The sequence below is a fragment of the Tiliqua scincoides genome, chromosome 2, assembly GCF_035046505.1.
Source record: "Tiliqua scincoides isolate rTilSci1 chromosome 2, rTilSci1.hap2, whole genome shotgun sequence".
Classification (NCBI taxonomy): Eukaryota; Metazoa; Chordata; class Lepidosauria; order Squamata; family Scincidae; genus Tiliqua; species Tiliqua scincoides.
In genome coordinates this window covers 213,651,626-213,666,145 of record NC_089822.1, presented here as the reverse complement: position 1 = coordinate 213,666,145, position 14,520 = coordinate 213,651,626, and the positions used below count along the sequence as shown (strand labels likewise).

Genomic DNA, 14,520 nt, shown 5'->3' with positions numbered 1-14,520 from the left:
TTCATTCTTTTTATGGGGGGGGGTGCCTTCTGGAACATTTGTTGAGCTCAAGTTCCATCAGATCAGGACCATTCTGGTGGTCTCCCGTTTGCCTTTGCCTGACCTGCCCAGGAGCAAAGGCAGGTTTGCTTATTCGTGAGTAAATGTAACAGTGTGACTTAGGCTGCAGTCCTAACTCCTTATGTCAGTGCTTTCCAGCACTGACATAAGGGCAGTGCAGCTCTGAGGTAAGGGAACAAACATTCCCTTACTTTGAGGAGCCTCTGTGAGTGACACCAACTGCAGGATGCAGCACATGTCCCATTGGCACCACTATGCCAGTGCTGGAAAGTACTGACATAAAGGGTTAGGATTTCGCCCTTAGTTTCACTTTCCATAGGGCTCAATACATTCACCAGCTTGGAGGGAGGAACCTCCTTCTCAGGTGTTTTTTGGGGGGCTACATTCATTGGATCAGGACCATTCAGATGTTGTTGGATTCCTCACAACCTGCCCATTCCGATGGGCTAAGGCAAGTTTGCTTACGCCAGTGATTTTCAACTTTTTTCCTCTCACGACACACTGACAAGGCATTAAAATGGTCAAGGCACACCACCAGGTTTTTGACAATTGACAAGGCACACCATGCTGCCACTGGGGGCTCACATCTCCCATTGGCCCTATTAATAAATGACCTTCCACCAAATTCCTGTGGCACACCTGTGGACCACTCGCGGCACACCAGTGTGCCACAGCACAGTGGTTGAAAATGGCTGGCCTATGTGCTAGTAAACGCATGATACAGCTCAGTTTCACTTTTCATAGGGCTCCATGCATTTTTTGTTTTCAGGTTTTTGTCAATAACTTTTGATAGAAATGGGATATTGCACTCCTGTTTTTCACTGCATTCCGCTAGAAATTCCACATCAACCAGTATATAACATGATGGTATTATTCCTAACCCCCACGATTTTAGCGCATCACCCGGTGCAGCCTGCACCACCCACACCCCCTAGCGATGCCACGGTTTATAGGGGATGTAGATTATGTAGATTATGGGCTGTATCAGTGCTGGAAAGTTGGGTAGGGTTGGGCCCTAAGCATGGTCACACCAGAAGCATTTGGTCTATGCAACGTAGTATTATTTCTTAAATATCATACTTTCTTCTTTCTGGTAGCTGTATCATGCTATTGCAAAACTAAAAGTGCACATCTGTATAAAAAAGCAAAATAAGCACAGTTTTGTTACTGGCAGGGCATTTTTGCCCTCCGTAAGAAGAATTACAGTTCATTGGCACACACCTTGATGGTGCAATGTATCCTTTATATTGGAATAATCAAAATCTGTTTTGGTTTTGGTCTCAGAGACTTGTTTTCAGAATATTTTATATACTTCTCTCTCCCTCCCTCAGGTTTTGTTGCTTAGACTGCTTCAATGGAGCACATTCAAGGAGCTTGGAAGGCTCTTAGTGATGGAATTGGATTAAAAGATTCCGTCTTCAATGGCTCCAACTGTAGTTCACCTACTATTGTCCAGCAGTTTAGCTGTCAACGTAGAGCATCTGATGATGGGAAACTTTCAGATTCCTCCAAGACAAGCAATACCATTCGCGTTTTCTTACCTAACAAGCAACGCACAGTGGTGAGTCTGTTTCTTGTTTTGTGCAAGATGAAAGATTGGCTGTTTGTTTCTCTAGAGTGCAAACATTCCAGTGCCCCAGTAGTCTAACAAGGTTTAAATGTAGAGACTTCTGAATGGATGCAGTGATGTTTTATTCAACATGCTGACTCAATATACACATGCACAACTTAGGAAGAGCAATGAGATTAATGTCACTTCACTGAATATATGATCCTGTCTCTTATGAAAGCCTCTGATGAATACTTTTTGGACAATAAGGTTGTGTTAGCCAGAAAATGCATCTTGGTTTTTTCTTCTGATTCAAGATAGAGTGGGAATATACATGATTTACGTATGCTTCAACTCCTCCCAAAGTTGTATCAACACTGTAAAATTAAGATACAGGATGGTTAAACTTGAGTAGCATGCATTATGTTGGCTAATGGATTTCAGATGAATTCTGTTGATGAGTATCCAGTAAAATTAATCATACACCTTTTCCATCCTCACTGGTACGCACAGCTAATGCATGATAGTCAGACCCGATCTCTGACTTGTTGCATAGACCCAATGCACCCATAGTGCTGCATTTGTTATGTGTTGTGCTGTAATCAACTGGAAGCTGTGGTTATGTGAATCTACCTAGGGTCTGTTAATAAAAATTGTAACATGTAATTCAGGGGTGTCAAACTCAATTTCATACAGCAGGCTGAATAGCATTCATGATACCTGCTGAGGGCCCAAAGTGATATCATTAAGCAGAAATAAGCACTTTTGTGCTTATAAGATAGCACCATTAGATATTTGATTTTCTCTGTAAACCGCTTTGTGAACTTTTTGTTGGAAAGCGGTATATAAATACTGTTGTTGTTGTTGTTGTTGTTGTCTCACTTAGGAACTCAGCTACAGATAGCAGAAGAGAAAACATGCAAATCTTGATCATATTTTCAAGATATGGGAGAACTTAATTATCATATGGGTTGCCCTTTCAGCAGTGACACCTCAGTGCAGCTGAGAGTGGCTGATGGTGGTGCTGTGAGAACCGGAGGGCAAGAGGAAAGACTTCCAGGGCCTTATGTTTGACGCCCCTTACTTAATCTATAGCTGAAAGATATTTCAAAATTCCTTTTGGCATGCTTTTTTAACAATTTATTTTTTAATTCACAGGTGAATGTGCGTAATGGAATGACCCTTCATGATTGTCTTATGAAAGCACTCAAAGTCCGAGGTCTGCAACCAGAATGCTGTGCTGTTTTTAGACTGCTTAATGAAAACAAAGGGTGAGAATTAGGATATCAACTTGATATCCATTCAAAGCCATTCAATCTATTAGATTGGGGACACAGAACCATTTTATTGACTTACTTCTATGTAAACCATTTTGGGAACTACTCTGTTGAAAAGCAGTATATAAATATTCTTACTATTCTTTCCCATTTTATCCTTTCAAACTTTCAATGCCAAATTAATGATATTACACCTATTTTTTTGGCAACCTTCAGTCTTGAAAGACTGTGGTATTACGCTCTGAACGGTGGTTCTGGAACAGCGTCTAGTGTGACTGAAAAGGCTGATTCGGGAGTGACAATACCTTCCACACTGGGAGCAAGTGCAGTCTGTCCCTGGTCTGTCTCCCTGGCTGTGGGCCTTCCTTCTTTGCCTCTTTGCCTCAGTCTGTTGGCCAAGTCTCTTCAAACTGGAAGAGGCTATGCTGCACAGCCTGCCTCCAAGCGGGCTGCTCAGAGGCCAGGTTTTCTCACCTGTTAAGGTCCATTCCTAAGGCCTTCAGATCCCTCTTGCAGATGTCCTTGTATCGTAGCTGTGGTCTACCTGTAGGGCACTTTCCCTGCATGAGTTCTCCATAGAGGAGATCGTTTGGGTTCCGGCCATCATCCATTTTCACAACATGACCGAGCCAACGCAGGCGTCTCTGTTTCAGCAGTGCATGCATGCTAGGGATTCCAGCTCGATCTAGGACTGTGTTTGGAACTTTGTCCTGCCAGGTGATGCCGAGGATGCGTCGGAGGCAGCGCATGTGGAAAGCGTTAAGTTTCCTCTCCTGTTGTGAGCGAAGAGTCCATGACTTGCCGCAGTACAGAAGTGTACTCAGGACGCAAGCTCTGTAGACCTGGATCTTGGTATGTTCCGTCAGCTTCTTGTTGGACCAGACTCTCTTTGTGAGTCTGGAAAACGTGATAGCTGCTTTACCGATGCGTTTGTTTAGCTTGATATCGAGAGAAAGAGTGTCGGAGATCGTTGAGCAAAGGTACACAAGTCATGGACAACCTCCAGTTCCACATCAGACCGCTTTGACATCTGAAGTGGAGTGAAGCAGGGCTGTGTTCTTGCACCAACCTAGTTTGGGATTTTCTTCGCTGTCCTGCTGAAGCATGCCTTTGGAACTGCAACAGAAGGCATCTATCTTTGGACCAGATCAGACAGAAAGCTCTTCAACCTCTCCAGACTGAGAGCAAAGTCCAAAGTCCAGCTGAAATGTCTGCGTGACTTCCTCTTTGCTGACGATGCAGCTGTCACTACCCACTCTGCCAAAGATCTCCAGCAGCTCATGAATCGTTTTAGCAAGGCCTGCCAAGATTTTGGACTGACAATCAGCCTTAAGAAAACACAGGTCATGGTTCAGGATGTGGACTCACCTCCCTGCATTACAATCTCTGTGCATGATATTACACCTAATGTTCAAGGATTTCTAAGTAGTACAAAATCACAAAGAGTACAGTTGGAATTGGAGCACTTCTATATGTGAAGCATATGTTGTTTGTGCCACTGATGCATTGTCACAAGTGAAACACTTTTTGCAGATTTTAAAATTGAAGGAATTGAAATTCATCTTTCAATAAAACATTGGCATTATAGTTCTTAAGGAAGTTGTGGGTTCTTTTCTATGTTTAGGTTTAGGTTATGTCTGAAACTTTTACCAGTTTGGATATGGCTCTCACTCTGGGTATTCCTCTGCTTTTTATAGGATCAGGTGTGATGTTAAATACAAAATGATTCTTTAACAAACTGAGGGAGTGAAGTTAACTTATTGTCTTAAGCTGTGGTTTTCAAACTCTCTGGGAGTTTGAAACCCACGGTACGTCTTTGTGGGGGTGGGGGGGAGGCAGCAGGGGCAAGGGCAGGGCAGCGACATGATCCTCAGGATCGCGTTGCTCAGGGAGCTGCAGGGACTGGGATGCACTCACCAGTCCCTGCAGCAGCCATCCCCGTGTGCGGGGATCCCTGCGTGAGTGCCTGCAGGGCGCCCCAGGTCAGGGAGAGTGGAGCAATCTGCTCTGCCTCCACAAAAGCAGAAGCGGAGCGTGATTGCCCCACTCTCCCTTTCCCTGACCTGGGGTGCCCTGCAGGCGCTCACGCAGGGCTCCCCGCACACGGGGATGGCTGCTGCAGGGACTGGTGAGTGCACCCCAGTCCCTGCAGCCCCGTCAGTAGGGAAAGCGGAGCGATTGTGCTCTGCTTCCAGTTTTGCAGAACGGAGCGCAATTGCTCTGCTTTCACTTTTCCTGTCCTGGGGAGCCCTACCGAAGGTTGCGCAGGGCTCCCCGCACCCCAGGGAGGCTGCAGGAGGCTTAGGCAAGTGCACCCAAGCCCCTGCAGCCCCCCTGAGCAGCGCGATCCCCTGTCTCCTTGCTGCCCCCACCCCTTAAGGGGGCAGAGGCCAGGACCCACGTGCTGGGGCGTCACAACACCCCAGTTTGAATACCACTGGTCTTAAGGCTTGTTCTGAATGTCATGTTAAACCACATTAATGGAACAGTCAGTTTTCATTTCTGCACTTTAATCCATGTTAGTTCCCAGTAAGTTCAGGGTCACGTGCATCATATAGCTTCCATATCACTAAGCCTGCTGTTTAGTGTGTGTTTGTTTTTCTAGTGCTTGTTGCTTTTGAATGCTGTAAAGTAGGGCTGCAATCCTAACCTCGCTTTCCTGGGAGTAAGTCCCATTGAACACAATAGGACTTGACTCTGAGTAGACCTGCTTAGGATTCTGGCCTAAGGTGTGTGAACACACATCCTAAGATAGTTCTGCTGCTGAAGATTCTAAACCGGTAGTCACTTAATTCTTCTGTTCTTGCACAGTGTTAATTTATTTGAAAAATGAATGCATGCAGCATATTACAAGAGTTTCTTTCTCTTTCAGTAAAAAAGCACGATTGGATTGGGGTACAGATGCTGCATCCTTGATTGGAGAGGAACTGCAAGTGGACTTCCTTGATCATGTTCCACTCACGACACACAACTTTGTATGTTGATCTTCTAAATTAGACTTATATATGCATAGATTTGGAATGCTATTTAGGACCACTGTGGGCAGGCTTTTATTAAGAATAGTATAGTATTAGTAGTGCACTTAGGACTTTCTAATATTCTTTTTTCATACCCATCAGCTAATAAAGCAGATTCCTCTAATATATTTGCTTTTGTACCTTTCCAGTCTTGTTGGGAAATGAACAACTTTGTGGTGAGTTCATCAGAATGCTAGGGAATGTTATGTTTTGTGGCCCTCCTGTGCGAGTAGATATTGAATTGTTACTTGAGGGATCAAGAAGAGTTTTACATCTGATGACTCAAAGCTATGAACAATTTTCATTTAAAAACTTTGTGAATAAGATGATAGTTCTGTGATGGCTCATTCACACAAGCAAGGCACTACTTGATGCTGTCTTCAAGTGATAAGCATGTATGTTTGAACTAGGTCTCTGGCTAATTTGAAATATGTATTGTTACTCTTGCAATTTAAAGGAGGCCTTGCACTAGTGCTAGTCTTATACCTAGCACAGGCTAATCAGGTTAGCTGCATAAAAACTCAGGCACTTCATATTGAAACTGTTACGACTATAGATCTTGGTGCTTTCCCACTGTGCCATACCTCATCTAGATTTCTTCCCCCTATCCCTTTTTAATTTGGCTAACCTTCAGCTTGGAGAGGTGTTCTGGAGTATTGAGAAGCTTGCTAGTATATTTTAGTTGGCTCTAACAAAGGCTCTAACTCTACCTGGGGTTTTGAAAATAAAAACTAACTTCTGAAAACATAAATGATATGAACTTTATTTTTTTTTTTAATCTACTGAAATTTATTTGCATTGTAAATGCTTTAAAATATTTTACTGTTTACTATTTTAAAACTGCATATTCTGAGAAAAGAATGTGTTAAAACTGTATACTACAAACATCCTTATTCATAACTGATAGTAAAAACAAAAACTGATAGTCTTGCAGCATCTTAACGACTAACAGGTTTGTTGTAGCCCACGGCTTTCGTTTGTGGCGAACTCCTTAGTCTGTGTGGTGTCCCAGGATTTTTGTGACTTGTTTTATTGCAATAGATCAGGGGTGTCCAAACTTTTTGACAGGAGGGCCACATCATCTCTCTGACACTGTCAGGGGCCGGGGAGGGGGATTTACATTTCAAATTTGAATAAATTTACATAAATGAATATATTGGAGATGTAATTTATATGAATGAACTAATTTTGCTGAGCTTATTTATAATACACATGAGATCCAGAAAAGGGGGGTTGTTAAAATAATAAAATAAAGGGGGGTTGTTAAAATAATTCCTAACACATACAACAACCTCTTCCTAGGGAAAAGTACAGAACAAACTTAAGAGGAGTCAGCATGGGGTCCTTCCCCCCCCATGCAGGAACATGTTTTTACTCTCTTTCTCCCCCCTCATCCTGGCAACAAGCAGCAGCAAAGGAACACAATCAGTCAGGCACCTGCCCCCTCGGGACAAGAGTTTGTTTCTCCTCATTCACACAGAGAAGGGAGCTGCCTGTCTCCCTCTCTCAGTCTCCCCCTCCCCCAGCCTGCACCGAGCACAAAACAAACTTAGAAGCAGGCAGAGAGCTGTGTGTATTTCCCCCTTCACAAACAGACCCCCATCTTCTTCCCTCTCTTCCAGCAACCCCAACAAACACAAGCAGTAGTTCCCCCCCCCCCATTCAAACAGGTGAGGTCTCCCCTGTAGTGCCTGCCTCCAAAACTGAGCACTCACAGCCCAATCAACCCACACTTTCCTGGGAGTAAGCCCCACTGACTCTATTGGGACTTACTGCTGAGTAGACATGCTCTCCAGCTGCATTCAAGGATCCCCGGGATTTCTCCCCTGCAGTGCCAGCCCCCGACCCCAAGCACACTCACAGCCCAATTGGATCCACACTTTCCTGGGAGTAAACCCCACTGAGTCAGATGGGATTTACTGCCGAGAAGACACGCTCTCCAGCGGCATTCAAACATCCCACAATTTCTCCCTTGCAGAACCCACCCCCCAGCACACACAAGCAGCACGAATAGACCCACAGTTTCCCATCCCTCCTTAGTGCCTACCCCCGCCCCCCCAACCCAAACATCAGGGCAAACAGACCCAGGAATTCTCACCCCCATCCGAAGCCTGAACTCAGCTGTAGCCTCCCCAACCTAATGGGAAGGTTGCGGATGGGTGGGGCTCCTGCTCTCCTGTGAGTGCTTAGCCTTTTCCTCGCTGTCTGCTAAGAGCAGTCATGTCGGGCCAGCGAGGGCTCCTGCCGAGCGCCCGTTGGGGGGCTCCTTGGGGGGCCAGATTGGGGCCCCCTACGGGCCGCAAGTGGCCCGGGGCCCGGGGTTTGGGCAGCCCTGCAATAGATTAACACAGTACTCCCTGGGAGTTTCAATAAGTAGTTGGTAAAAGTTGTAAAATGTGGAACTTTTCTGAGGAATCAGGACTTAACATTAAATAATGTGAAATGTTTTTAAAGTTTAATCATTCAGATTTAGATCATTTCAGATAATCATTCAGATCATTTCAGGAATGTGAAACACTGCTACATAGTTAGCAACACAAATAGCAATAAAATGAATACACTTGTTTTTGTAGGCCCGGAAGACGTTTCTAAAGCTTGCATTCTGCGACATCTGCCAGAAGTTCTTACTAAATGGATTCCGGTGTCAAACTTGTGGTTATAAATTCCATGAACACTGCAGCACTAAAGTTCCAACCATGTGCGTGGACTGGAGCAATATTCGGCAACTCTTGTAAGTTTTTTTAACTCAAGGAATTGTCTAGTTACCTGGTATACAGCCATCTCTTCCAGTGTAAAGTACTGCTAACTTGTAACATGCAAATACTTAAATAGTGTAAAAGAGAGCTAGCTGAGCACTATACTATTGTTTTGAGGTTTTTGTCAGGCTTGTACTTCCTCAGAAGTTCTATATGGTAGGAGTCTGAGATGAAGGAATTGAAATTTTTTGTGGCTTACTATTGATATAGTAAGCATAACAGTAATTTAGTGGAATGTGGAGGACCAATAGGATACTGCAATTTAGGTACAGGCTCTATAGCGATAGGGGTAGGCACATTGGAAGTTGGGTGGCCCTCGATGTTGAGAGGAGTAAAATCTAGCGGAGTAGAAATGGAAGGGGGTGGGTCCAACTCTGCCATAGAAGCACTGTGGGTTAAATTATTCATGGAGCAATTTAATAAAAAAATAAGAATTGCCATGTTGGATCAGGTCCAAAGGCCTTATTCTGGTATCTCACAGTGGCCCACCAGATGCCCCGGGGAGCACTCTGAGAGAGGAAAAGGTGCAGAAGTGAGTGGCCAAAATGATTAGTGGGCTGGGGCACCTCCGTAATTTGGGGCTGTTCAGTCTAGAACAGGGGTCTCCAAACTCTGGCCTGAAGGCCACATCAGGCCCTCCAGAGGATTTCATCCAGCCCACGAGGTTCCCCAGCATTTCAGAGTTAAAAATAGCTCAAATGATGCACATCTGGGTCTCCCAGCATGGGTATATTCCTCATTCAACTACTAGAGGTACTGAATGTAATGCAGTGTAATGGAATAATTTATTTCCATAAATAAATTCTAGTAGCCGAATTTGGTATATACCCAGTATATTCCTCATTCAGCTGCTAGAGGTGCTAAATGAGATATATACCAATGATGTGTGACCTGGTGTATAAATAGAAATTAAAGTTAATGTCTACATTAAACTTATATAGAGAAGAAACTGAGACCAAAAGAAGTATGTGATTTATGTCATTGGTTGCTTGATGTTTTTCAAAATCCATTCCCACTGTTCTTATGCAAGTCAATTTTGCCCTCTGCTCTCCCAATCCTTTTTCAAAATCAATTCCCCCCCTTCCTGTGCAAATCAGTTTTGCCCTCTGCTCCCCTCCTCCTCCCATCTCCACTCATTTATTGTATTCAATCAAATTCTCAGCACATTGGTTCTTCATGAATGTATTTATTTATTTTCTGACCCTCAACACTGTGTCAGATATATGATGTGGCCATCATGCTGAGAAGTTTGGAGACCCTTGGTCTAGAAAGAAGGTGCTGGGGTGGGGGCATGATAGAGACGTATAAAATTAGGCATGGGCTGGATAGAAGGTAGTTCTTTTTCCTCTTGCACAACACCAGAACCAGGGACATCCACTAAAACTGATTGGCAGGAGAGACAGAACAGAAGAAGGAAATATTTCTTTATCCAGTGTGTAATTAATCAGTGGAACTCCTTGCCATTGACTAAGGCTGCAATCCAAACCACACTTTCCTGAGAGTAAGTCCCATTGAACAAAATAGGACTTACTTCTAAGTAGACCTGGTTAGGATTGTGCCGTAACTCTTCCCTGTTGGTTAGGAGCAAGGCAGTAGTACCCAATCCCTTTCTTCTTCCCTGAAACATCTGAAAGTGGAAGTTGTCAGCATGCTAGGAATGACCGCTTAATGTGTTTTTATTCAAATGTAATTCCATCCAGCTTTTATATTCCTAGAAAGGATATAGGATTGAGCTGTTTTGTGTGTTACCACTAATTTTGATTTATCTCTATTGAGAAATCATGACCATTGTAAAATTTAATAGATACAGTGGTTCAAAATTATGTTATTTGGAATTTAATACAACTTTGTTTATGTATACAGGCGTTCCCAGTATCCTCGGGGGATATGTTCCTGCCCCATTGTCGATACAGGGGACTCTATCTCTGTGGTCTCTGTGCCCCCCTATAGCCCCCTTGCCCTTTATCTTTGTTGTTGTTTACACTTGCGTGAAACAATTGGCATCTTGCTTTCACAGGAAGCTATAAGCATCGCTTACAGACAGACAAGCAGGCAGGAAGCCTACACACTAGAAGGATGACTAAGAGAATGTTAAGTATTCTCTTCAGTTGAATTTCTTTGATTTCAGATTTCCACCTTCAAATATTGGTGAAAGTGGCGTCTCTACACTACCTCCTTTAACACCACGGCGAATGCGAGAATCTGTGTCCCGAATACCTAAGTAAGTTGTACTTTAACCATTTTGTAGTGGCAAAATTCATAAAGTAATCCTGGAACAATACCCTAGATATTTAAAAGCAGCACCAAGTGAATTTCTTGTCTCAAATCACTCACCTGATCACCATTGGCAACTGAATTTTGTGTGGGTGAATCACAGCTTTGAGGTTTTTAGAATTAAAAAAAACAAAACATTTTTGGCATGCCTCTGCAAGCACCGGCAGTTTCAGCAACACTTCAGTGCTGCTAGTATTCCTGGTGGATAGTTTCTGCTTGTTGCCATTTTTTTTCCTTTAGAATATGCCGGGAGATACTCTGTGTGTCATAGAGCACGGTTTAAAAGGGGAAAAATAGGTGACTTACAAAAACTGGCCCCTGGGAGCATTAGCAGCACTTTAATGAAAAGACCTGATCAAGCCAGGCTCTTCTTATGTTGTTAGGATAGGGTATCTGCAGAGCAATCTCCTTGGAGAGCAATTCAGAACCAAAAGTATTTGAAAGGTGCAGTGGAAAAAAAATTTAAAAATTAAACCACCCTCTCCTTGCTGCCAGGAATAAGGGTCAAGCATACGCATACCCTGAAAGAATGTTGGTTGGGGGCTTAATGACAAGACTGGCATTGAGCGCTAATGGAAATAAGAGTCAAAGTGTCACTGGTTCTTTATGCTATGCATTTGTGAGTATTAACCAAGGGGTGAACCAATCCTAACTAACTTTGTGTGCTTCATTTCAGTAGCACCAAAACAGCCTCTGCATATCCAGTGCAGAAAGAGAGGCTTCTGCATTATACGGGCAAGAAAAGAACACAGTAATGATGCAGACAATACAAACTCCTGTTGAATATGCAGTAGGCATGTTTGGATCTTTGAACAGGAAACAGTGCAAAATGAAATGTGAAATTAAAAAAGTTTGCAATAAGTAAATTTATAAATTTATTTAAAATAAAGAAAAACCGTCCTAACCCTCCCAAGCAGTTGCTGAACTGTTTTTAAAAATTCCCCAAACATCCCAAAGGGATGTCCACACTTACCTAGGAGTAAGCTCCTATCCTATCCTATCCTATCCTATCCACACTTACCTAGGAGTAAGCTCCATTGACTGTCATTGTTAAAAGCATACATAGTAGCCTGTTAAAAGTACAATGCGTAACATTTCCCCAAATGCAGTCACATACCATGGTAGCATCAAGTCTTACGTATTAAAAATAAAATACACATTGAAGTGAAATGGGAACCCACCTGAAATTGGTTTGCAAGTCAACTGTGAGTCCTGATCCACAGTTTGAGAAACATTATGCTAGAGACTTTGGAATAAGTTTTCAGTTGGCCAACAATGAATAGTAATTTCTTGTTACAGAAGCCAAAATAAGCCTCAACTTTTGTCAGTTCACAGCACAGATATTCTACACCTCATGCCTTCACATTCAGCGCAACAAATCCTTCTCCTGAGGGCTCCCTTTCTCAAAGACAAAGATCTACATCAACCCCAAATGTCCATATTGTCAGCACTACTATGCCTGTGGACAACCGAATAATTGAGGTAATCCTACACCTTTTAAATCAAGTGTTTAATTTCTAATTGCATGTCTGATATCTTTTCTGTTGCCAGTGATAATGTGAGACGAACCCCATGACATCTCATTCTTTTAGTTAGTATCCCCTCTGATAACTGTTAATAGGGTTTTCACAGAAGTGTGAGATTTGTGCAGAACTGAAAACATCTTGATCTCTTTAAAAGACCTTTTTTTAGTGTCTAAAAAAGACACTAGTATTAATAACTCTCTGAACTACACAAGAGAGCAACCTTGCAAGCCATTAACCCTCATTTGGAAACAGAAAAGAGAGGTAACTGGTTGTCCTAGATGGATTTTGTGATGTTTACAAAGGAATCAAGCAGTTGGGAATTTCCCACATTTGACTTGATGATCTTTAAGTCCCTTCCAGCTTCCAGTCCCTTCCAGATTCTGTTAAATGTAATTGAAAATAGATTTCTGTGTGTGTCACCGTATGCACTGCACATCACCACACATTCTGTAAACACATGAACACATAACACATGTTTTCTGCTTGTCATATTCACAGTGCAGCCTTATGCATATCTACTAGGAAATAACTCCTGTTGACTTCAGTAGGATTCACTCCCAGGTGTGTGTGTGTAGTGGCGTCACTAGGCTTTGCGTCACCTGGTGTGGGAGGCGAGTGCGTCACCCCCATGATGGACCTCCTTCTGTGTAGTGGGCAGTGCCTCTAGTGTTGTGCGCATGTGCGAGACGCACACAATGCTGGATCTAACTGCAGCTGAGTTTGGAGGGGCTCTCAGGCACCTTCCGAACTTGGCTGCAGGTGCCTCTAGCATCGTGCACATGCATGAGGCTCGCACAAGAGCATGACGCTAGATCTAGCTGCAGCCTTCAGAAGGTTAGGAACTTGGCTGCAGGTTTGAGGCTGTGACGTCACACACTTGGTAAGCGTGCAGGGGCGGGGGTGCATGGCGCATCACTCCCCCCACAGCGCGTCACCTGGTGCAGCCTGCACCCCCCACACTCCCCTAGCGACGCCAGTGCGTGTGTGTGTATAATTTAGTAAGGTCCAAAAATCAGAGTTACTCTCCTTATAGATAACTGTGGCCCATTCATTCACATGGACATCCTTGTGAGTATAGATTTACTCAGAAGGACAATCAGAAGCCATTAGCATATTTTTCTAGAATAAAGAAATAGTTGGAGTGGAAAGTTGAAAGTTAGCAGAGAGAAATTAATGAAACATAGCCAAGATATAAAATTACACCAATGGGAAATCCGGATAATTTCTGATGTAGTGTTCCAACTTGGACACTTTTGTTCATAGGAAGGAAATGATGAATGGCAATCCATTTTCCTTTGGGTATACAGGTGTGCCCCCGAATCCGAGTATTTTCAGTTCTAGGGCTCGATTTGAGCCCAGCAGAGGCTGAAGACAGATGTCTACGGCCTCTGCTAGGCTCAGAGGATCCTCCAGAGGCGAGGGGAGCCCATCAGGGAGGCGCGTGCGGGGGGCCACAGACCTGCTTTGTGGATATGCATCTGGTGAGTTTTTGCAAAAACAAATGATGCTCCTAGGGTAATTCTGTTTAAAAAAAATAAATATTTCAGATTAAGTCAGTTTATAGGGGAGTTAATACTTAATGCAACATTCTTTTGTATTCAGGGTACAACAGGAAGTTATGCTGTTTTGTTTTCCATTTCACTTCTCTCATTGCAGAGACAATGGAATGGTAGTAGTGGAGGAGGGATAGTGAACATTGTTGAAGCTGTGCTTGATGCTAGTGAAAGTCAAACCCAAATATTCAGATGTGCAAAGAAGAGATTATACTTCTTGCATCATTTCATCAGAGGATAATCATTATGTTTACAGAGCTTACTCTAAAAGTCATTAAAACATTGTTGGTAAGGTTCATCTTTTCCAGGAATTTTTAGAGAGCCATCCTACTTTGCCAGTGGTTCTGTATCTGACTTTCTATGTGTAGTTTAGGTTTTACAATGGGCGATCATTTCTGTCTTCAGGGCAGTATGTCCCATTGTTCTGCTGTTGCTCCATGTCAGTAAAAAATTAGTATGCAAACCACATTGGATGGGTGAGGATTTCTACTAGATAAGGGAATAATAT

At 43.2% G+C, this 14,520-nt stretch overlaps 1 protein-coding gene across 5 annotated transcripts in view; it reads left to right on the top strand.

The window, feature by feature from the left end:
• The window catches only part of RAF1 (Raf-1 proto-oncogene, serine/threonine kinase), a 61,254-nt gene that overhangs the window by 27,893 nt on the left and 18,841 nt on the right, over positions 1 to 14,520 (top strand). For all 5 annotated transcript variants that reach the window (XM_066618114.1, XM_066618118.1, XM_066618117.1 and 2 more), the window contains exons 2-7: positions 1,392 to 1,621; positions 2,768 to 2,880; positions 5,759 to 5,861; positions 8,477 to 8,634; positions 10,788 to 10,880; positions 12,262 to 12,415. In XM_066618114.1, the coding sequence (XP_066474211.1) occupies positions 1,415 to 1,621; positions 2,768 to 2,880; positions 5,759 to 5,861; positions 8,477 to 8,634; positions 10,788 to 10,880; positions 12,262 to 12,415 (828 nt within the window). In that variant the 5' untranslated portion in view covers positions 1,392 to 1,414. The remainder of the gene's footprint in view (positions 1 to 1,391; positions 1,622 to 2,767; positions 2,881 to 5,758; positions 5,862 to 8,476; positions 8,635 to 10,787; positions 10,881 to 12,261; positions 12,416 to 14,520) is intronic.